General features: G+C 35.8%; 1 protein-coding gene across 1 annotated transcript; it reads right to left on the minus strand.

Moving 5' to 3' along the window:
* Nucleotides 1-1,005: 1,005 nt before the first annotated feature.
* Nucleotides 1,006-20,368, minus strand: dvl1b (dishevelled segment polarity protein 1b). The gene is made up of 14 exons (XM_073876069.1): nt 19,899-20,368; nt 17,649-17,718; nt 17,107-17,228; nt 14,534-14,646; nt 11,037-11,272; nt 10,883-10,952; nt 10,652-10,791; nt 9,456-9,532; nt 9,301-9,368; nt 9,113-9,190; nt 8,899-9,033; nt 8,288-8,455; nt 7,943-8,161; nt 1,006-2,818 (listed from the first exon to the last, which is right to left on the minus strand). The coding sequence occupies exons 1-14, from the start codon at nt 20,066-20,068 to the stop codon at nt 2,298-2,300; spliced, it is 2,187 nt and encodes a 728-aa protein (XP_073732170.1). The 5' UTR covers nt 20,069-20,368; the 3' UTR covers nt 1,006-2,297.
* Nucleotides 20,369-25,520: the final 5,152 nt, after the last annotated feature.

Here is a 25,520-nt window from a genome sequence, read left to right on the forward strand (position 1 = left end):
AGTATATAACTTTGTTATTAAATAATTATATTGTATTTTTTGTATTTATGTCCAAGTTCAAAATAAAACTCTATTAACCGCTCAATTGTGAATGTATATAAACCATTTCACAATGGAGAGGTTTATAGAGTTTTATTTTGAACTTGGACTTAAAAGAAATACAATATAATTATTTAATAACAGTAGTTATATATCTACTAACAGCGGGCATCAATGATGCCATATGGTGTAGTGCTGGGTTCACAGCACGCACGGTGTACCCACTTCTTTATTAGATGGCATGGGGTAGCCTATTTCTAAATTTGAAATATTTAATATTAATTTAATAATGATCTTTATGCTGAGAAGTCAAGCAGCATAAGTTAAGTGACAATACTAGACCATTTTGGAGTGAACTAAATATGCAAGACTAGTCTTACATGCCACTGTTTATTTTGAACTTGAACTTAAGTACAAAGAAATACAGTATAATTCTTTAATAACAGTAGTTATATATCATATCTTCAAACAGTGGGCATCAATGATGCCAATGCCTATGAACTGCCTCATGTGACGCTGTGAAGCGCTGTGCTTTCTCGAGAAAACAGTAGTCTCTTTTTGCGAGCGAACGCAAAAGGTTTCTCGGGGAACGCAAAAGTTTTGCGAGGGAACGCAAAAAGTATTGCGAGGGAACGCAAAAAGTATTGCGTGGGAAAGCAAAAGTATTGCGTGGGAACGCAATAGTGTGGTCTAAAAAAATACACCAAAGTGACCCTTCACGGGCTCAGTACTAAAGCAATGTGTTGCATGTTATACAAATAAACATACAAACCACCTATTTTTTCTTTTTTTACTGTATGTGCTGATATACTAGTTTCACATTTGATGTGGATCAAAAAAATTCATCAAAGTTGTCCTAAGACAAAAACGAGTATTGGGTACTGGTTTTAAGACAACTTTCATGAAAGTTTAGATACACTTTAAATGTTGACTTGTGTACTTCACTGAATAAGAAAAAAATTAAACTCACATAATGGACCTTTTTTATTTGACAGTTTCACTGACAGACCAATACACAGAGTAGAATGAACTTTAGAAAACTGCTTTCAACAGAAAACATACACAAACACCTACACAGAGGTCAATTTATACATAACTACAAAAAGGCATTGCCAGAAGCTCTGTACACATCTTTCTATACAATTAGTTTTCATATTTTACAATAAAAATGAACTATATACACAACACTTCTTAGACTGTTTCGAAGCAAAAAATGGACGACACATCTTTAGTGACGTACACTTACAATACCAGGGCAGGTCAAACCATGTAAAAGTGCCAATTATAACTTCAGCTGACAGTATTTAAATTGATAGATACTGAACAAACAGCAAGTATCCTAAATATATAAATCCCCCTTCATTTAGTTACTTTAAACCTCTTTACCAATTCAATTTCTCTTTGAGACTGATTGACAGCTTCCCAAGGGCAAGACTCTGTAGACTTTACAATATTTAAAATCTTAACAAAATACAACTCATTTAAACTTTAAGCAAGAGCCAATCGGTTTCACACATACATAAGTGCTGGTTCGTGAGTTTACCCTGATGTCCAGCAGCCCAGACGTTTTGGGCTTATTTATTTCCTGAAAATACAGTTTTCTAGTTAGTGCTTTATAGCTAAGGGAGCCATTCATAACAGTGACATGCTACCTTATAAACCTAATAATAATTGGAAACGTGTCCAAAAATGATTTATACTGCCTATACTTTTCACCATCCCAGACGACGTTGTAGGCATAAATCACGACATGTGCACCATAAAAATACAATATAGACATCTGAAAAGATGAAAATACTTTTTGTTGCTGGATCTTTCTCGTATTAGAGAGTGTTGAGTAGTCAAGCTGATTGTAGAGTTACTAAACTTTGGAATGGACTAACAGTTCTTGACCAATCATCTGATTGTCTCTACTACTTTTTACATTTGTGCTAAAGCAACTATAGTACCCTTTACAAGCAACTTGAGGATAAAATGAGACTGCTGGTGTGCAATTTTATTGCTAATAATGGATAATAAAAATTATAACTTACAAACCTCTCAAATAAGCACTGTAAATTTTCTGGCATGAAGGATTTGGTTCACTTTTGTTCAACACTTATCTTATACTTCAAATAGCTGTGACCACAGTATTTAATACTGTAAGTAAAAACTGACTGTAAAATCCTATATGGCATCATCTTTAAAGGAACAGAGGTGCTGTGTGAGGTTACAAAATGAATTTAGGTGTACTGCTATTTTTTGTTTTCATTAGATGATCACATTATATCCACAAAGAACTCACAAGGGTTGCCCATGGCATGCTGGAAGGATTGGCGACTGGCGGTAAGTTCAGGTGGTATGACCCCCAGTTCCCTTACTGGTGGGGCCCCTGGAGGCACGCTGTTGATAGCGCCCTTAGGGGTCAATCTGGCCAGACTGTAGGGAGGTGGCAGACCTGGGGGTCCATAAGAGGAAGCGTGGCTCCGTTCACTGAGTGCACAAGAGGCGCGGCCATATTTGGAAAACGAAGCGTGGCTGTAAGAGAAGGATGTGCGGCTATGTTGGGAGGGGACCCGCGAATGAGTCTGGCTGTGTCCGGAGTGGGCGTGGCTGTGAGATGATAGGGCATGGCTACGATGACTTAATTGGCTACCAGACCGTTCACACCTCTTTCCACCCGCTCGATTGGCTGAATCTGATTCACTGCCGCCACTACCAGTTGACTTGCGGTCTTTTTCTCTTGGCAAAGATCGCTGGGTCCGCCCAACACTGGGGTTGGAACTGCTGCTTCGACTTACTGAAAAAAATAAACATGAGCATTTAAAACATGTACCGAGAAACAAAGAAAAAAAGGATACATAAATATAATACTTGTATATTTACATGATTTTAACAATTTATAAAAAAAGGTGGAAATTCTTTTTACTCATTCCCTGCCACCCATTTTTGAAAAGTTGCCTACCGACATTTTTTGTGATTTTCACAAAAGTACACAAAATGCCTTCCAAGAAAATTATCTTCTAAACATGTATAAACATAAAAATATATCAAATGAAAGAACAGGCCCTCTGCTTTCAAACAAACAAACAAAACGGGAAAAAACTTTCATTCTATCTATATTTTTTTCTCTACTTTTAAACTCTTAAATATGATTTTTTTTAGCAAAAAGCTGAAATAATTGCATTTTTGTGAAGAAATTTTGTTAGAGATCAGATTATGAATGATCATCAAAACATGCACAGAGTTTAAAATGAGTAAATAACGTTTTGGCTTCAATTTTTTTAATTAGGCAATCCAGTGGATAATCGCGGTATTGCAGATCAACATAAAAATTCTTCAGGAACACATTTTTATGCAAATGTTTTCTCTTAATTGAGGAGATCACTCGTCAATGGCGGGGAAAGAGTTAATAAGGCCATGTGTACACCAAAGCAAATATTCCTTAGGCCAATGTAATTATTCGGATTTTCAAAAAATTTTGTCAGCTAGCGAGATGCTGAGCATTATTCTGCACTGAGCGTCGGGTGCTCTGCTTTTTTAACTGGTTGCCAATGATTAAAATTTTGGTAAAATGCTTCACTCAATGTCCCTTTTTAATTACAGTGGATGGCCAAATACCACACCAACCAACAGGCTCATCCTAAAAAATTATTAATAAACCAAAAAGAAGTATCAGCAACCAAAGTACCTCGCGTTTAAATGCGTTGGTGAACACACAGCTTAAAGGAATAGTCAATTTTCTCACAAGAAAAATCCAGAAAATTCACTCACCACCGTGTCATCCAAAATGTTGATGTCTTTCTTTGTTCAGTCGAGAAGAAATTATGTTTTTTTAGGAAAACATTGCAGGATTTTTCTCATTTTAATGGACTTTAATGGACACCAACACTTAACACTTAACTCAACATGTAACAGTTTTTTTTTTCAAAGGACTATAAACGATCCCAAACGAGGCATAAGGGTCTTATCTAGTGAAATGATTGTCATTTTTGACAAGAAAAATAAAAAACATGCACTTTTAAACCACAAGTTTTCGTCTAGGTCCGGTCCAGCGCGACGTAAATGCGTAGTGACGTAGGGAGGTCACGTGTTACATATATAAAACACACATTTGCGGACCATTGTAAAAAATAAACGGACAAAAAAACATTAATTAGTATCATTCCACATACAACAACGTCGGAACGGTCCTCTTTCAACACATTTGTAAACACTGGGGCGGAGTTTCGCGTTCATCCTCTGTGACCTCTTGACGTATTGCGTGAGGTCACGCCGAAGCTTTCAGGACCGGAGGAATATGAGAGGTTGTGATTTAAAAGTGCATATTTTTTATTTTTCTTGCCAAAATGACAATCGTTTCGCTAGATAAGACCCTTATGCCTCGTTTGGGATCATTTAGAGTCCTTTGATACTCCGTTGAAAAAAACTGTTACGTGTTGAGTTAAGGGTTAAGTGTCGGTGTCCATTAAAGTCCATTAAAATGAGAAAAAATTTTTCCTCAAAAAACATAATTTCTTCTGGACTGAACAAAGAAAGACACCAACACCCTGGATGACATGGTGGCGAGCAAATGATCTGGATTTATCTTTCAAGAAAATGAACTATTCCTTTAACTGATGCACTTGTTTTACAATAAAAATCGGGTGCAATAAACTATGAAAACTTTGAAAAGCATTTTTGTATCAAAAGCTGTAAATCTAAATTAATTTGTCACTTGGTCAAAACTAAATTAGGCTAATGACAAAACTATGCAAGACGAAAAAAATTAAATCCAGGCTACAATAAATACAGGTTCACGTGCAACAAGGATAAACATGGCTTGTGTTGTGAAGGTTTTTTAGGAGTATGATACTATTTAAAACCGAACACTCTAAAGACCAAATGGTTCGTTTCAAAATGTTGAGCTTGTGGAGTTCGTTCTAATAAGAATAAATATTAACATTTGATTTTAAAATGTCTCTAGCTAGTCAATGCAGCTACCTTGTCACATTACATATAACAGCCAATAGGTTTGGAATGAATGAATCCCTTTTGTTCAGAAAATATTTTATCCCATGGGTTTACTTCTTTACAAGAAGTAATGTGCGACACCAATCCATTTATCAAAGACTATGATGAGAAAATATGGTAATTAAAAAGTTGATGAATTACATCTATGAGATGTGCAATTAAAATTAGATGCCTTAACACAGAAGCCAAATGACAATAATGCAAATGATAAGATGAGGTGCTCTATCCTAAATATAAAACTACTGCTTCAAACAAAAAAACACTAAAGCCAATAATCATTGTCTATATAGTCAACTAAACTTTTTCTAAACAGATCTACATTGATTTTGTTGTGTGCATTTCCAGTCTAACACAAGACCAAAACATGCTGAAAATATAAAGACAAAAGGTGAGGCAGCAGGACAGATCCAGTAACAAAAACACCCAATTATGGAGGGAGGCATGACCATGAGAGAGAGAGATAAGGGGGAAAGAGTCGAAGTGAGGCTGCCTTACCGGACACCCCAGCGTTGAGATAACCTCCTCCATCAGTCTGTCATTGCCCAGCAAAAGTGACAGGAAACAACAAAGTTACACAGAGCCACGTGCCTGTCCGAATCTGCCCGTATACCACATCTACAACTACCTGCTCATTTCAAATAAAATCTTATATGTGCTCATATAAGATATTTATTTACATGTTTTGATGATATGTCAGATTCAAATGTGAATTTAAATAAAGATTAAATGTTAATTAAGTATCGCCATATTTCACTGACCATTGTTTTTTACTAAATACATTATGTTGATTGAAAAATAATGGCAAATGTTTAAACCATTTAAACAACAGCATGTAGTCTCACGGTATTTTAACAGTCCTGTTAACACAAAGTCGTGATCGACTTCTGTATTGTGATGGATTTCCAAGTGATACAGAATATCACACGAGGAAGTAGCGGACGTGTCTTGTGTTTTCCTCTGTAAATTGATTGGATACAGAAAAGTAGGCATTTAATTGAAAAATGTAACTCGCACCAGATTAACAGTTGGCAGTGGCGGGGTTAACAGATGCTCCCACCAAAGCCGTCTAGCTGATATCATCTGAGAATGGTCGCCACAAGAGGGCAGAAGTACATATTCAGATTTTTATTAAAGTTTATGAGAACACATTAATAAAAAATAATAATGTCCCACATGGATAAACTGTTTATAACGAACACGGCAATATTCAATTAAAAAATAAGAATTTTCAAGTTTTGATTTCATGGGGACTTTAAAGTAATGATTAAAATAATTGAAGAAAACAAAATAGAGCAATATTTTCTAAAAGCACTGGTATTTGATAGTATTATCAAAAAAGTAGGAAAAAGAAAATCTATTGGACTGCAATTACGCTGGCTTATCAATCTGAAATGTTCATCTGCTACCATATTTCATTTTTTTTTAAAAGAAAAAACAACTGTTTAACTTAACATAACTACCTATATTGTAAAATCTGCCCTATTCGAGTTTATAGGTATTTCCATATGCTTCTGCCAGCAAACCAAAACACCACATGTAAAGCCTCAATGGGACGTCAGTAACACCTCAACCTCTTTCAACACAAACACACACACATCTAAACTCACAAATACCTGTAATGCATTTTAGTACGACAGGCTGCTGTGCAGTGTTTCTTCCTAACAGCTAACCTTAGCTTATTTTCTGAAAAATGCATGCCATGTGTGAGATGAACGAAGGTGATGCATTCATGTGATGCAGAAGTGAAGATGTAGACTGACAAATTCAAAGCAAGCAGGAATTAACATTGAAGATTGAAGTGAATCATGAAATGAGCCAAAAAAATATTATAAAAATGTAAAACACAAAACATTTTACACTTGAAGAGTTTGTTTCCAAAACGCAATAAATCCATTTTAACTCATTTCAGTAAAAACGTGTTTTCTATACCAAGAAAGTGACAAGATGAAAACCACTATTTTCCGTTACAAACTTTCACATCTTTAAGTTATAAAAACATAAAAAATTCAAATCCATAACTTGATTTTCAAAGATTTATTATAAAAGCGAATTCTTTTTCCCACAAAATGCAATAAATCCATGACAGTTTTTTTTACAAAATGCTATAAATCTATTGAAGCAATATATAAATGTGCATTCATCTTTACCATTTTATATTTATTTAGTTGACTAATGGTATACAATGATTAAAAAATAAACATTAATGGCATTAACCAAAACACTTACTTTGTAAGAACACAATGTTTTAGCATGAGAAGCTTGATGCTGTCTGGAGAACAAGCAACCGGGTGCCTCTCGCGGAAATTATTAGATGTTGATGGCTTACGTTTCTTTCCCGTCACAGAAAACCATCACAGGTTTGGCAATGCTATTAAAGTATTATTTTGTTTTGTTTGTTGATCACGAAGTACAAAGTAGATGAGGAAAACTAGGACTCCGTGTACTCAGCGCGCCGCCATGTTTGTTTACATTGCGTGAATGGTCCGCTGTAATATCAGAAATGGATTTATTGCTTTCTGTAAAAAAGCAGGAGTGGCGTTTGTCGCATTTTGGGAAAAAAGGGAGAAAAGATGACAGAATAACACGGCGGATATTGGATTTTGCGTAAAATTAATTATTTACTTTTAACTACTGACCTGATATAATACTGATTTTGGCAGTAACTCATTTTTTTCAAAAATGGCGTTTATCGCGTTTTGGAACCAAACTCTTCACTTATAACCATCAGATCCCCATATTTGATTTTAAATACAACCTCAGCTCAAAACTTAAATGTAAACATATTAAGGCTTATTCACACTGATCTGACAAGCACCTAAGACAGACAAACTTAGACAAAATGTCATCATTTGTTGGATTTTGTCAGTTCAGTGTGAATTATCCTTTAGTAAATGAAGTTAAAATCACTCACCCTCACTGTGCTGGCTTCCTCCACTGCCACTGTGAAAACTGTGGCAGGGGTCGGAATATCCTGGAGGGAAGCCAGAGGGAGCCGTGGAGAAGGGTGGATAGGGAAAGGGTTGGCCACCCATGGGCCATGGGTTAGTGGATGGAGGTGGGAGAGGAGCCAGCGTGTCTTGCTCTGAACCAGCACCACTTGAACCTTCATTCAGGTTTAGTGTGGCCATATCTGTGAAGCAAGTGGGCATAAAGATAATAAAGAATAAGGATTTAGGATATTATAATAGGTATATATATAAAGTGTAATACTCAAAATGTATGAACTAGGAAGGAAATGTAGCAATGCTTGTCATACTTTGGCAGAGATCTCCAAAAGTGTAGTAGCACTGTTCAGAGAAAGTGATTTTGTTGACGGTGTGTCTGAGATAACCATGCTTCAAGAGGCTGCTTGCGTATTTTCTGGCATCTCGCCTGTCTTTGAATCCTTCGACCCGTGAGTAGAGCCAGTCCACTACATCCCCTCCTATAACAGCACAAAATACAATCAGAGCACACAAAAAAACTACACAGATACTTTAAAATGTAGTGTTCGGAGGGTTGGATTATTTATATAAGATTGTGTTTTGGTGGATGTAGCAGTGCAACTCAAAACAGAATTAATATAAAAATGCCAAATAGAAATAAATAAAATAAAAACATAATATATAATACGTTTTGTTATTATATACATTTTTTATTTAATTCAATTATAAAAAATCTAAACTGTCCACAACAACACTGTTGAAATGCTAGCACCCTCTGCCAAGTCTTACACCTTTTAATTCACCCCCCAACCACCAATGCTAACAATATTAAAATTATACTAAAAAAAAAAGTTGCTGAACTAGTTCAATATTTTTACACATCATTAAATGTAGTTTATGAACACAAACCTAATAAAGGAAGAAAGAGACAGTAACATCTCACCTATAACAGCATTGGCAATAGTAATCTTTAGCCACATTCGGTCACGGATTTCTAGCCCCGAATCTGGGAGCTTCATCACCTTGACAAGGGTGGCCATGTCTGTCTTTCCCATTGTAAGAGGGAGATCGTCAAACTCTGTGAGGAACACAAAGACAACCGGAAGATTAGGGCTGTGCCTTCAAACAAACTTGACAGGTCAAAAAGTGGACTGTACCATTTTGTGGGTAAGACCCTGTGAGTGCAGTAGTGTGGGAAATCCAGGCTGCTGGGTCAATTGGTCTAACTGGTTCAGCTTTGGAAAAAAGACAGTAAATGAATGCAAAATAATAATCTTAAATAAATAAATAAATATATTTTGCGTACATCTACATTTGCAAGAAGACAAAGTGTGTGTGTGCTCACCTCTGGGTATTGTGAAGTAACTCCGAGGTGAAGGGTCCCAGCATTTGGCAACTGTGAGACTGATAGGGCTAGTAAAGACAAGGACACTAGTCAACTAAAACAAATTTACAACATGTTTTGTCCAAATCAGACACTTTTCTCCTCTTCATTCTTACCCATTCTTTGAGACAATCTCTCTGAGGATCCTAACCGCATCATCATTGCTCATGTTTTCAAAGTTCACATCATTTACCTGCAAATAAAAATATGTAGACCCTCAAATCTTTCATTTATAAAGACCATCAGACTTAAATGATACATTCCCCCTGTGGGATTGTTATACTAGGACGAGCTGATACCAACTACAAATACAAACAGTAAAATTTTTTGCAGAATCTAATTCTACATCTAATTGCCTGACAAGGCATGGCACCCGATACTGATAAAGACATACAGGCAATGGGAGGTGTTGTAAGGCTGTCGCAATGATTAAATAATCATCTCATCACGATGGTTTGACCTCATCGTGATGTCAGATCACCGCAATGATTGCACATCTCTTTAAAAAACACAAGGGGGAGCTGCAGCGCCAGTATAAATGAGACGGTATCAGATGGTGCTCCTTAACATTTTAACACAATACATTATGCAAAGCCATTCAATACAGTGAAAAACTGCATTTAAAGAAAACTTTGATAAGCAGTATGAACTGGCAGGTAAAACATACATTTCCAAAACAGCAATTGCAAATTTAGGGAATTGAAGGATGCTAAGGATCTGCAAGGAATAGATTTTTTGCAAAATATTTAATTTAAATAATCACAACAATGTGTAAAAAATTATATCATGAAAAAAAAATTATGAGAATTTAATGTCAAAGCAATAAAACAGACAATTAATCGTCATAATTTATTAAGAACCGTCAGTCAAATTTCATAACCGTGACAGCCCTAGGTGTTATACAACAATGCTAAAACCTTTTATGGTTATGTTTAGATTATCAGTCTGCCACACTGTGCCATGTGCGTGTAGAGTATCAGTCTAATCCACCTTCATTACTGTAATATGTCACTCAATAAGGATTAGTAACTGCTGGAGGCATTTGACAGCTGTGCCTGGATATCGAGATAATCTCTAAAAATACTAATGTAAACACAAGCCTAAGCTGGCACAGTGTATTAAAGATAAAGTGAAAAAGACATATTACTGGTTGAGTCACTTCACTGTATTAACAATACAATGCTGCCTTGGAAAAAAGGAATTAATAAGAGACCATAAGAGATCTTTATATACTACTTTAATATGTAATTGCATCATAAATTAAGTATAAATAAGAGTTAAAAAGCAATAAGTCTCCTAAAATTCAACCCACCTGCAGCAGCATGTCTCCTGGCTCTATCCTTCCATCTGCTGCCACAGCTCCTCCCTTCATGATGGAGCCAATGTAGATGCCACCATCTCCTCGATCATTACTCTGGCCCACAATACTGATACCAAGAAAGTTATACTTCTCTGTGCAAGAGAGAGGAAAAGAGAACGGGAAAGTGAAGAATTGTGCTGTAGTGTACGTGAAAAAGTGCATTTTGGGGTAAGCTGATCTTACCCATGTTAAGGGTCACTGTGATGATGTTGAGGCTCATGGTTGAATCTGTGATACTGCTGAAGGAAGAGGACTGTGACAGTAAAAGCGATGGAGTTACACAAGGCACCGAGAAATCGCACAGTATATTATGGACCTACACACATGCAAGTCTCACCCGGTCAATTTTTGTCACTTTGTGTCGTCTGCGCCTGCGTTTGTGTCTCTTCATTAACTGAAACGAGGAGCTCTGCCCTGTTGAACTGCTCAGTCTGCTAGCATTCTCGTCCTCCTCGCTGTCGAGGAAAGAGCTTGACTCCAGCTCGCTGCTCATCACTGAAGCGCTGTCACAACCCATGGCTGTGTCTCTCACCACCCGCTGCTCAGCTTTAGAGTGACCGTTTAAACGCGGGACTGAGGGCAACAACAATGCACAATATGTGGCTTAGTTGTCAAGGAGTAGAAATTTACTACAAACATTTGCAACACATATGTTAATAAATGTGTGGCTTGATCACACCTTGAGGTCTTCTCTGCTATATAAGAACATAAAAAAGAAGGGAAACACATACATTGTTTTGGGCGGGGCTGTGGCTCGGGGTGACAGCGGATTGGCTGGAAGGCTTTGGTAAGGCGGTTGCATCTCAAAGAGCCAAACTTTGCGTACTTTTTCTGGTGGAACCCAAAACACTCCAGAAGAGCTGGACTGGCCACACTTCTTTCACCGGGCTGATATCGCTCTCTCATACTGTTACACTGGATAGGCTCACTTCAGTTTTTTTTTTAGATTTTCATTTATAGATCATGCTCCAGACTCCAGAATAGTAAATATGTACAGGTTTGGTTGAGAAAAGGCTATAAAACAATATGAAGGTGACAGAATGAGAAAAGAGAGGTTGAAAATGCACAAGACAGTGGAAAAAACAATTATACACTCACCTAAAGGATTATTAGGAACACCATACTAATACTGTGTTTGACCCCCTTTCGCCTTCAGAACTGCCTTAATTCTACGTGGCATTAATTCAACAAGGTGCTGAAAGCATTCTTTAGAAATGTTGGCCCATATTGATAAGATAGCATCTTGCAGTTGATGGAGAGATTTGTGGGATGCACATCCAGGGCACGAAGCTCTCGTTCCACCACATCCCAAAGATGCTCTATTGTGTTGAGATCTGGTGACTGTGGGGGCCATTTTAGTACAGTGAACTCATTATCATGATTAAGAAACCAATTTGAAATTATTCAAGCTTTGTGACATGGTGCATTATCCTGCTGGAAGGACTGGATGTTTTTCCCTTTTCACACCATTCTTTGTAAACCCTAGAAATGGTTGTGCGTGAAAATCCCAGTAACCGAGTAGGTTATGAAATACTCAGACTGGCCCGTCTAGCACCAACAACCATGCCACGCTCAAAATGGCTTAAATCACCTTTCTTTCACATTCTGACATTAAGTTTGGAGTTCAGGAGATTGTATTGACCAGGATAAAACATCCCTAAATGCATTGAAGCAACTGCCATGTGATTGGTTGATTAAATAATTGCATTAATGAAAAATTGAGCAGGTGTTCCTAATAATCCTTTAGGTAAGGTATCTGTTTCTTTCACAATAGAAATTTCCATTAAAAGTTTATTTTGTCTTTTCCCCCAATAAAAATAATAAGTTGCATAGGTTACAGAGGGTGACCACACAAAACACAAATTATTGCAGTAAATAAGCTTATTATTGCACGGCCCTCTAAAACACTTGATTCTGATTGGTCACTCTGTTATCCCGATAACAATCGCTAAAAATGACAAAACACCGCTCATCCGGGTACCGTCATCTAATTTAGTAATCTAATTTCTTTCCAAAACCAGCATGAATTTGTTACAAATGAGCTAATAAAATATTAAAAATCATTTTTTTTGTGGCCATGTAATAGGCAGGATAATGTACATCCAGCTGTACAACGTACATTATTACATCTGTATGAAGAGAGGGAACGAGGCCATCCATTAAAAAAACAATGTATTTCAGCAACGAAATGTACTTAACAGAGTACACAATTCATCACACACACTTGTGAAGTGAGTCAATATAAATTTAGCCTAAAGATATATCGCGTTTAGACGAATAATATAACAATAGATCATTCGAGTGACGTGAACGAGGCAATCTTCTGAATGCTTGCGAAAATGTATTATATTATTTTTAATATAACGTTCGATTTTGTAAGGTATTACATTTATAAAAAAAAAACAGTTTTAAGTAAAAAAACAGCTGCATATTCAAATCTTCAATTTGTTGGACAGCAAATAGGAAAATGTACGTCACTTTTTCAGGTCCCTCAACCTACCCAAATTACAAATCAAAGACGAATAACTTACTGATATATGACTAGTATTACAAAAGCACCATAAAATGACAAAACACAAAATAACGTTTGCATTTTATGTATATCAAAATAGTGATAAAAATACACCTTACCTCAGAAAATGACAACGAAAGAACATAAGCTTATCGGCGGTGTGCACAAACTACTAGGCTACACACTACACAGAGAACTGGATCTCCCGCGGGAGCGCGCACTGTGAATTTATTACCCGCCCCTTCTGCCAGCGCTCCAGCCACGCGCCCGTTGCCATTCATCACCGCTGCTGCGCGCGAACAATGAACACGCGACTCTCCTTTCGCATTTGCTGCGCGAGCGCGACAGCCAAACCATCATCATTTGCATAGTAATTCACGCGCAACATTTACCAGCACTTAATTAATAGACACGGCATGTTAACAAAACGTGTAAGGTGACAAAGAACATTTCCAGAAAATTATTTAAAGATGGGTTTCTTTCACAACAACAGGAAATAAAACATCATATATTTCTATTTTTCAAGATTACATTATATTAAAATGATCAAATATAAATATTAGCGTATATATTCCCATAGGACACATGCCTTATTGTTTAATATTTGTCTTTAATTTCTGCCCTATTATTACTTATGTCGGTATGCTGCACTGTCATCACTGACAGCATTGTTTCCAGACTGGCTACCTAATTAAACCACAACTGATTAATGATCAGTGGAAACTAATGGGCCAACAGAGGAGAGCCTGCACCACTGCCAGGACACACAGACAAATTACTGTGAGAGTTCTGGCTGTGTGTTTGAGAGAGAGAGCATCTGTTTTGTTAGAGAACTATATAGAACAGGAAGGGAGGGTAAATCTCTAGTGTGAACATCTGTTTTTGTAAATGAAGAATAAATTGTAAATTATGGATGGGTTTGGATTTGTTTGTGCAGTTAGTAATTGTAATGCAGATCAAATAGAACAAAATGAAAATGTTATTTAATTTTTTTTCAAACATTACTTTTTATATGCATTTTTCTGTACATTAATAGAGATCAGATAATAAATTAAACAAAAAGATGTCTTTTAAATTTGCTATAAATGAAGTTGATCAAAACACAAAAAAGACGCACACATACAAAAACACAGGTCTCAGTTTTTAAAAGATAACGCATTTACCAAACCAATGAAACAAATACTGCATGTTTGTCATACTCAAGGTGGGATCAAGCCACAATCATATCCATAATGTTTTGATGTTAGTTGTAAAAAAGTGAAAATCATGAAACGAGGATCTGAGAAGTAGCAATCTTGAAACATCTCAGTGAAAACACTCACATTCATCCCTTCTCCGTCTGGTCCTTTCACGCTCTCGCTCTCGACGGTGGCGGAGAACAGACTCACTTCCAGTCTCAGTGTCCAACCCATCTCTGCTGTTTACTGCATTAGCACTGTGCGTGTAAGAGACACAAAGAGACACACTATCATAATGTACATGTAGGCCTATATTATATTTATTTATACCATTTTGTAGGTATAAATAATCTAACCCAAACCGTAATAATAAACTTACAGAGATCACCTAAATAACCTGACAGTGAACACATAACATACAGTGGCAAGAAAAAGTATGTGAACCTTTAGGAATTTTTATGGTTTTCTGAATAAATTTGTCATAAAATGTGATCGGATCTACATATGAGTCAAGGGTATTGACAAACATAATGTGTCTAAAAATAATAACACAAAAAAATCTGATCTGAAAATGGCAGTGGAAAAAGCAAGTAAAACCTTAGAATTAATAACTGGTTGACCCCCACGGCAGTAATAACTCAACCAGGCACTCTCTGTAGCTGTGAATCAGACCTGCACATTGTTGAGGAGGAATTTTAGCCCATTCTTGCTTGCAGAACTGCTTTAGCTCTGTCATATCTTTGGACATTATATGTATGGCCATCTTCAAGTTACCATAGCATCTCTATTGGGTTGAGGTCGAGGCTCTTACTTGGCCACTCCAAAAGCGGAGTTTGATTTTCTGAAGCCATTCTGTTGTGGACTTGCTCCGGTGTTTTTGGTTGTTGTCCTGTTGCATCACTCACCTTCTATACAGTTTCAGCTGAGGTACATGCTCACATTATCCTGAAGAATTGTCTAATATACTTGGGAATTCATCTTCTCCTCAATGATTGCAAGCTGGCCAGTCAAAGTAGCTGTAGTCCACACCTACAAACATATTATCTTAAGGACACCCCAAGTGTGCTAAACCCTGACTCCAACCCTGAGTTCACATACTTTTTTCGCAAGCACTATGAGGTTTTTTGGTTGTTCTCAATAAAGACATCATAAACACATGATGTTTATCAATACCCTTGACTTAGATGAAGATCAGATAACATTTTATAAAAATTTAATTCTGAAAACTATGAAATTCCAAAAGGTTCACATACTTTTTCTTGCCACTGTATGTGTATGTAAAAGACACATGTAAGCGATGTATCCTAAAACTCTATAAAAAGGATGTGGGGTGACATTGAACAGTGTGCCCTAACACACCTAAGATATATGAGTTTTTATAAGAGATGAGAGAGAGGAGGGATAAAGTAGTCAGTAAATAATGATGCACAGGGGTGTTTTATCACAAAAGATTTCTGAATTACACCCCTGGGGAAGGCTAGCTTTTGTGCGAATGTGGACTATACGTGGCCTCTGCAGAAACCTGAGCAAGGTGAGATAGATGAAATGGATTCATCTTTTTCTAAGAAAGATTACTAATCACCAACCAAACGCCTCTTTTCCTCCAATAAGAACACACAAAGCTCAACCTCACCAGTATCAAATAAAAAAGCTTACATCTATCTTTATCCCTAAATGTGATAACCTTTTTTAAAACAATTTACCATATCCCATAAAAAGGGAACTCACAGTACCAAACATCAAATGGTTTTCATTTAAACTACAGAGATACAATAATACATTTGATGCATATGGAAAAGCAGTGAAGAAAGTATGATCAGTCAAGCCAATGTAAGAATTTGTAAGGACCCTTTCAAAGTTACATAATCAAATAACTGCTTTGCAGTTTAAAGACAAGTCACAAGAGGGCAGAAATATACTAGCAACAGACCAAGTCAACCCCTTAATACACATCAAAACAAGATGTTCGTTTGAAACCACATTATACTACATATGATTAAGTATCATCATTAATCAAGTAAAAAGTTGCAGAAATTTCTGTCTGGGGTCTTCAGATGGCTATTTTATATTTATATTACAGTTTTAAAATCTAATGTAAATAAATGTTAATTGTGTGTTTAAGTCTCTTGCCTTAATATTTTTGAATTTGTTAACTACACAAAAGCATCACAGATTCTTTACAAATGAATAATCCCAACATTTATACTTAAATACTAACAGCATATTTACTGTATATTTAAAGTTAGATTTATTTTTTTCTCCCCTCTAACCAAAGATTTTATTCGAAACATATTACAATGTGAAAGTATTTATTTAATATACGTTTTTGTATTTCCTAAGACCTTGATGTTGCTGGCACATACTCTATTAGAGCTATGAACACATTGGTGATTTCTAATGGTATACCTACTAGAACAAGTAAGTCAAAAGAGCCCACTGCGAGTCCTATTATATTCCTAAATACTGCCGCTTTTCTACTCACCAGGCACGGAATCGTAAAAAATCACCTATTCTCAAAATGTGACTTGGGGTGGTATTTCTGTAGCGGAAATGTGTGGAATACATTACATTTTAAAAGTTGAATACAAGAGGCGATAAACAGGATTCTAATATCGATTTGTACATTTCTCCTCTACAGTACACCATAAATGAGTGTTATGAATATGCAGGTGAATGTAGGTTGTTTGCTTCACTGAGCAAGATGTGAGCATACGTACTGGAATGAGGGGGGCCTGGAGTCTCCAATGCCTCCCGTCCTTTCCAGAGGTGGGGGCAGCTCAGTATGACTGTCTGTGCACACTGACATCCCATCCGTGTGGGAGCTCTCGGCCAACACAAGCTGAAAATACATAATCAAAAATATGAGGAAACATAGCACAGGTTACAGAAGATCTCAGAAAATGAGTATAAAATAGCTTGATATGATAATGTCACAATGATTTTTGATAGTGACGTACAAACTTTTGACGTTTCACAGTTTTGAATGTCTGTGGTACTTTTTTACAATGTAATGCATTTTTACTTTGTAGACAAACTTTAACATTTTTGCTTTTGCCAGATACTACATTCATAGTATGTGCCTTTTCTGCAAATCGAATGCTTTTTAAACATATTTAAATCAGTACCATCAAACAGGCCAGTGATGCTCAATATAATGCAGTATATGATTTAGTGCATGTGATGCATCTATGAATGCATTACTGCCTGCCTCTTCCCCTCTAATTTAATGCTATACTGGATTGAGGTTATCACAGCTCACCCATGACACCACTCTCCCATTGAAACAAGGCAATTTGGCATTATCATCTGAGACTTCCTCTTTGACAACCCTGCGAGAACACAGAGAAACAACCATATGCATTATACATTGTAAAGCAACACATGCGAAAGAAAGAATTATAATACCACCATGCAAGTTTTACAATTTCATAATCATCTGCGACAGTATATTTTTGAAAGGACCTCATTTGCCTGCCTGTCATGCAAGTATGCCCCCAACTTCATACAGTCTCTGCATGACAGTACAAATAAAGTTTTAAAATACAATATGCATGTTCATATTTATGCTTTGGAGGATTCACATTATTTGGCCATATTAGAGATATTTGTTTTTAATTTCAGTGGAAAGCATACCATTATAGCTAAAAGGCTATGTTTAGCCAACTTTCCCTTACCTTCCCTAAACAAAACAATTAATATTACAGATGATTTATTGCTACTTCAGTTGTTGTCCCATATGTAAATATTACATACTTGTATGAAATACAGGTCACAGAACAGGTTTGTCATTAAGTCAAAGGTCATTCAAGTCATTGAAGTTCTACTACAAATATTATTCTGCAATAGCCTATTATTCTGCAACATACAGCCAATACATACAATAAATATATATTACAATATACTACTTTACTATATAACACCATAACTAATACATAATGTGTATACTATAATTCGTATACAATTTTAAACAGACAAAAATGACAGCCCATTGTGTAATGTTTATTAATTTATATTATATATTAATTTATGTCTTTTATGTTACCACATACTGTTTTCAAAAGACATCTGATATTCAATGTGGGTCAGAGAAAAACCTAAAACACGCATCTGTAATTAGTTTACCTAACAATTACCAAGTCTAAAAGAAGCTAAAGATAATTAGCTACATTACAAATACCTGTAGTGACAGCCCTTTAGTTGACCTTTTAAAAAATCTGAATGTGCTACAAAAATGCTACAATAATCTTTGAAATCACTACACATTTTTAAAAAACACATTATTTACTACAATATACTATAAATAGTGAACTCTGAAAATATCTTTGTGGTGTCAATGTTTATACTTTTTTAATATTTAAGCAAAAATTATTGGAATTTCAAAGGCTGGCATTGGGCCAAAAGAATCTGACACCGTCTGACTTGGTTTGCATTTTACATTCAGTTTGCTAAAGAGAACCTTTGAGTTATAGATCTTTATACAAAAGTTATTTTTAACCCTTTGATCTGAATGGACAAACAGCTAAGAGCAGATGTTTACTAGGCACAACAAACCACAAAAATGTAATTAGCCTACAATGTAAATATTCATTGCGGATGACAATCACTATATGAAACAACATTAGACTTACTTCTGTAAGTAAGTTGTTTTAGCACAATAAACAGAGTCTCTGTGTCTTATATTTCAATGAGGTTGACAATGACTGATGATATATAACTGACAGACCTAAAATAAATGATACTTATTGTCAGTGACTGTGACAAACACATGCATTTTACATTTGGAAATAAAGATAGACGGACATAAGTAAAGAATAATTCATTAAGTAATTTAATGTTGATACCTCACTTATGAGGAGTATCAACCAAGCAGCAGCATTATTGGACTCTATATGCAACACTTTAGCTCAAATTCCAATGGCTGTTATTACTGATGTACTCTTGTACTCTTCTTTGCTAAATGCCCGGTTACCATAAAAACACAAGTATGCAAATCAAACAACAGACCAACATGCATACTATACTTTAGCATTTACTATAGTAAAATGAAGTAAAAAGCCTACCACAGTGTTTTTGAATAATTTAATTACATTTTAAATTAAACTAATATTTACAATATTCAGAATAGTTAATATAACAAAATAATACAGTAGGCCTACACATGAACAAATTCTGGTAATTACTATAATATAGGCATACACTATGCTACAACTTACTTTTTACTATAGTAAAAACGTATACTACAGTATCTTTCATGTGGGATGCTACTGTATATTTAATAACCAGGTCCATTTTTGCCCGCTCTGATCCCACAATGGAGATGATACAGACATCATCAGCAGCACTAAGGGGCAGGTGCCAATGATGACACTGCCGCAGTCGAGATGACAGCTTATTTACACGCGATCCAAAATAAAAAGCTAGTCTTGTGCGTGCATTATGTATTGCATTGTTTATATACTTGAATATACTGGCAATGCACGAGATTGTTCCACCTTCAAAGCAGACTTACCCAAAATCCTGATCCATAGATTTAAAGAAGAATTTGTAGCTGTTGACCGGTCGGTTACTGAGGACATTTTTAAAATCCGCCAAAGTTACCTTCTCCGGGGCCACTGACAGCTTCACCAGATACGGAGTTTCCTCCTCGTCTATGTGGTAAATAATTTTAGTCTCCGCCATGAGAATATGGTGAGAACAATTGCCGGAGAACAGCGCGTGTCTATGTCGCCGCAATAAATGCAATGACTACAATAACAGATGCTATATTAATAATATCACGCTTTCAGCGTGATTAAAGATATGAATTAACTGCCGTTTTAAGCATAAGGATACGAGCGCTGCCATTATGGAGGCCTGATAGGTTTGTATATTCCAGACCAGTATGCGGAGGTTTTGCTGCCTGTGTAACAGAAACAGGAAGGAAAGGTTCATATCCTTGAGAGAATCAGCCTCGTATTTCCAAGCCATTTTCCTGCGTTGTGTTGCCATCATGTGGTAGAAAGAAGACATGTACTCTCATTTACGCAGAAAGAAGTGATTACTAATATCAAAACAAGCTAATAAAACCAGACTGGGAGATGGAGATTAGTTAAAACCAACAAACCATCTGGTTTTACTGTTATTTCCAGCACGGAGGGCCTGCCTGCCCTCTCACCCTCAGAAAATATGCATTATCTGAAGAAAAATATATTTTCTGTTTTTCATCCAAGGCTGTGCAAAATTACCTCCTATATAATCACTCTCTATTTCCGACAATACTTATAAAGCGCACTTGAAGGAGTGAGTGAATAAAAACGAGTGGATGTGTCACTGAGACGCCATCTTGTGTCCAGACACGGAAATGAATTCTGGATGAACCTTGCAGTCCAGTGCAAAAAATTAACTGTGGTTAAACCCTGGCTACTGTCTTAAAACCAGGGTATGATAGGAAGATAAACGTGTTTAGGTATTAAAAGTATAAATGTATTTTAATGAGGTGGTTCAGTAAGAATGTTGGTGTTTGTATAGCTAATATTATGTAACTTGCAATGGAAATTTTAATCCTATAAGAAAACAAAGCTGTGATAAATCATGGAGTATGAAAGGGGAATTCTTGGGGTTTTGGGGTCTCTCTTGTCTTCCTCTTGAATGGTCATTTCTAAAAACAAAGTCCAGTCTTTTAATAACGTACATTACAATACAGGAGAGGATGGGGTTGAGGAAGGATACTTCACTGAATTGTCACTGGAGATATAGGAAGGCTGCTGCTTATATTGTATGTGCAAAATAATTAACATAAAATTTGACTCCTTCCAAATATGCACAAGGCAACATATTGCTGATCTGTTTTAGAGCTGAATGAAAACAGGCATATACATCTATAGAAAGTATAGAAATAATATTTATAAGCTGGGTCAAATGTATTTTTAAATATTTAAAATGACGAGACTTTAAAATAGGGACTATTAAATACGTTTTTTATCATCCTGTTAGGTTTCATGCTGTCCTGTTTTCTTGCCATTATGTGTTGAATCCAGTTTATAAAGTGTCTTAGCTTGATCAGAAAACATGTCATAAAGTCTGCCATAAAAACCTAATTATTTGTGTAGAAATATTTGTGTACAAGTATTTGAATGAAAAGATATATGTAGGCTATTAACATTATGTCTTCACAGCTAATCTGTAATTTGCAATGGAAATTTTAATCTCATCAAAAAGCAAAGCTTTGTACTTAATCGTTGAGTATACAACATAAAAACTGAACATTAACACATATCGAACTTTATGTAATGTGCCAGAAATTAGCAAACTAACCTGTAAAAACAAAATATAGCAACAATAATGTCTATTTTTGATTATGTCTTCCTCCCCACACATATTTTATAATGGTGATGTTTCAAAGCAATTGTTTAATTATATCTAAGTCTAACTATAGTTTAACATTTAAAGCCATACAATTTTGAGTTAGCACATATTGTTTTTATTTCATGTTTAAAACCTGCATATAGCCTAATGCACAAACAGAATATGTACAAATGTAAATCAAGATAGTACTTTAAACTGTGAGATTAGATTTACTAAAATGCATTAATATAAAATGCATGTTTGAGCTGTTCTGGGAAATCCCGTCCGCGAAACCACTCCAATATGTCTAATGTAATGTTAAACAAAATAAATTATAGAAACACATAGAAACAGTGAACAGAAAAGTACAATGTTTTCATAACAGAATCTTCTAAATATGATATTTAAATAAAAGATTTTGAACCAAAGCATCATTCTTTAACTCTTAACAATTCTCATGTCATCTATTATCTATACAAACATTTATTTGCTGAGTATCAGTCATTTATTTTAATCTAAAAGCCCTAAAGCCCAACAGAGACTAAAAAAGATGGTACATTTACTTAAAGTTGAAATACATTTATCAGAATTTTAGCCTTCTTTGGAAGATCTGGCAAACTTGCTATTCAAAAGCAAATATGTTTGCAGAGAAACTACATGTAAAAACTCTTCTGTCATTTCCGGAAACAGAGAAAGTTCAGTTTTTCCTCACATGATCTGGGCTCCCACATACCGCTCGCTACCCCAAGAGCACCACAGCGTTTTGTGCCCGGGCACTGCTTCTGTCCATTATCCAGCCAGCTCTCATATTTTAAACTATCCCCATACACCCAGAACCAAGAACCTGCCAGAAAACGCAGTCCAGTCCACACATAACCATTCTGATCACCGTGAATCTTCCTCACAGCCGCCTGCTGTTCTGCATCTGATACCAGACTGACCAAGTCCACATATCTTCCTCTACAGTAATCCAGTGCATCCTCCCACGATTTGGGTTCTGACACCAGGATCATGGAGCGCACTGTGGTCGTACAAAAGAATGGGTGCGGATCTGTACAGGGTTCATCATACCACTCACCATTCTGTAGAGCTATACACGAATTAATAGTGGTGTCAGGTATAGTTTGGTTCTTATAATCTTTACCATCAGGTTGCAGCTGGTTCCAAATCATCAATGATGAGATGCCAGGGAGCCTCAACCAAGGGATATTTTTCAACCCAATCCAAAAGTAAAAATTGCTGTTGATATTGATTTGCCTCAGAAGTGCAATGCTTTCTTCTTGGGATTTCACCATGACCAGGTTCATTTTCAACAGATTACAGTGGCTCTGAGCTTCAGTAAAATTTTTATTCTCATTGACCAGATTATATACAAGGATGTTGTTATTTTGTCCAAAGCAGACAAATGGGTTTTTCTCAAAGCAAACACGGTCATGCCAGAAGCCTCTCCAATCCATTACTGTACAAAATAAGGGGATATTCCAGTTTGAGTATGTAAGGGGCTCGTTGTTTACCCATCTCCATGAATCATTTAAAGGGGTATATTCTGTAACTGTAGCAAGTCCAATCCAGTAATACGGATCAGTTTGTAGTACAGCACGGATATTGGTGTTGTCCGTTGCATTACGTATAAGCGCTAAACCAGCATGATATGTATCACAGTATAATTTTGCCTCCTGCCAAGTGTTATTTATTTTTACTAAGATCCATCCTCCAAAAATTTTATTACACACGAAGCTTATTTTAGTGTTGCAGGACATGGAAAACCACAATCCGTTCTTCCTTATTGAGGCACAGTCTCCAAACCAGTTGATGTAAGAGGCTACAGTCCCATCTATCCATTTCCAGGTTGGGGTAGATCGCAACATTCCAATCCAAGAGAGCTGGTTTGCAGAAGTGTCGAGACTTCCCAGGTCATTTTGATTGGAGAATACATATAAGTCTTCAACATTATTTTGGCAATACTTTCTTGCTTCAAACCATGTCAGTTTTTTCTCCACGTGGACAAAATCCTTTACTAGCCCAGGAATAGATGCTTTAGCGGATGCATACAGCACCAGTAGCAGACAGCTAAGTAACCCAAACTTCTCCATGATCAAGCAATGAATGCCCCAAGAACAGATTTAATCTTAAACTAGTCTTGAAATTAATTTGCATGTATTATCATACTGAGCATTTGAATAGAAAAGTTGGAGTCACAGCGAAATTAAAACTTTAAAATCAAACACACAACAAAGACTCTTTCTGACACTCCGTATACAAATATGCGGCACCTATAAACAAAACTACTAAAGTACTGAGAGGCAAGAACAGAGAACCCATATGTAGCTTTATTTGAAGAAGACAAACACTGGACTTGGCTTAACTCTTCATAAAACTTGCCAAAAAGTAGACAAACATAAACAAAGCTTGACAAAAGACAGTGGCAAATACTGACAATACAGAGAAACAAAGAACTTGGGTGAGGTAACATGAAGATACAAAGACAAGGGACACGAACCACAAAATACAACTTTAAAATTAAAGACATGACAATAATACTGAAAAAAATACCCTGACTGTAATAGATGCTGTATTATTTAAACTATATTAATTCATTAGCAAAGTTATCATTTCATTTAAATGAAATCATTGTACTTTTATCAGTGAAACTTGGAAAAATTATAGTCAGCATAGCTGACCTGTCATTTAGCAGAGCTATTTAATTATAAGCAGATACATTTAGGCTATTGATACTAACGAAATTTTCATGTTTTAGTCTTTTAAAGAAAATGAAAGGTTATATTTTCTTTTAGTTTCATGTTGTTGTGTATCCTATTTTCTATTGTGTAATTAAGTTTAAATGCCCGCATAAGGAGTGATCAATGTGTAACCCTCTAACAATTAAGGTGTGTGTATGCAGAACAAAAAGGGTTTAAGAAAGGGTGTGTGTATTTGTGCTTAAGTATTTGAATGAGAAGATTAATGTATTTAGATATGAAGTGTAAACGTATTTGAATGAGATGGTTCAGTGAAGATGCTGATGCTTATCAAACAATCAGTAATTTGCAATGAAAATTTTAATCCCATAAAAGCAAAAAATCTTTTGTGATAAATCGTTGAGTATACAACATAAAATCGAAGAATGCAAAGATACACTGGACTATCTAACCTTAAGTCAACTTACAATGATATTAAATCATGAGTCTACTTTATATTGATATATATTTAGTACATACATGTAATAAAATATAGGAGCTGTGCTTTTTCTGGATAAAAACACAATAACATTTACATTTCTCAACCAAAATTAATGGATTACAATCTATAAGAAGAAATTTCACCTCCAGTTATTTTAAATCACAATGGTTAGATTCAGAAACATATTCATTGTCATGAGGAATTGTGAAAACTTGATCAAAGCACTGATTTCACTTTTTTTTACTTCTTTAACTGTGAAGAGATGACTATGTAAAATAATTAAATCAAAACACAGCTCATGATATACTAATAAAATAATGCACAAATCCATGCATTTTTTTAATAAAAATACTGGAAACCATGAACCGGGTACTTTTCAAACTACAGTAAATATGTGACCCTGGAGCACAAAACCAGTCGCAAGGGTAAATTTTGTGAAATTGTGGTTTATACATTATCTGAAAGCTAAATAAATGCCAAAATCAAAGTCCAAATGAAGTCCTAGCAACACATATAACTAATGAAAATGTTTGCTTTATCGCACTCTACTAGCTTACCGCTGCATGTGGACTGAGCATGACGAGTTTTAAGCCAATTTTGTTCGCAAAGTTTTGATATACTAACGATA

Source organism: Misgurnus anguillicaudatus, chromosome 14 (genome assembly GCF_027580225.2).
Source record: "Misgurnus anguillicaudatus chromosome 14, ASM2758022v2, whole genome shotgun sequence".
Lineage (NCBI taxonomy): Eukaryota > Metazoa > Chordata > Actinopteri > Cypriniformes > Cobitidae > Misgurnus > Misgurnus anguillicaudatus.

What these genes read in the sequence shown, in the direction of transcription:
- dvl1b (XM_073876069.1), bottom strand. Translation starts at nt 20,068, where the DNA reads ATGGCGGAGACTAAAATTATTTACCACATAGACGAGGAGGAAACTCCG. An exon ending in CAGGAGACATGCTGCTGCAG is followed by an intron (nt 9,533 to 10,651) that starts GTGGGTTGAATT and finishes TTTTATTTGCAG; the next exon opens with GTAAATGATGTGAACTTTGA. An exon ending in GAGATTGTCTCAAAGAATGG is followed by an intron (nt 9,369 to 9,455) that starts GTAAGAATGAAG and finishes TGTCTTTACTAG; the next exon opens with CCCTATCAGTCTCACAGTTG.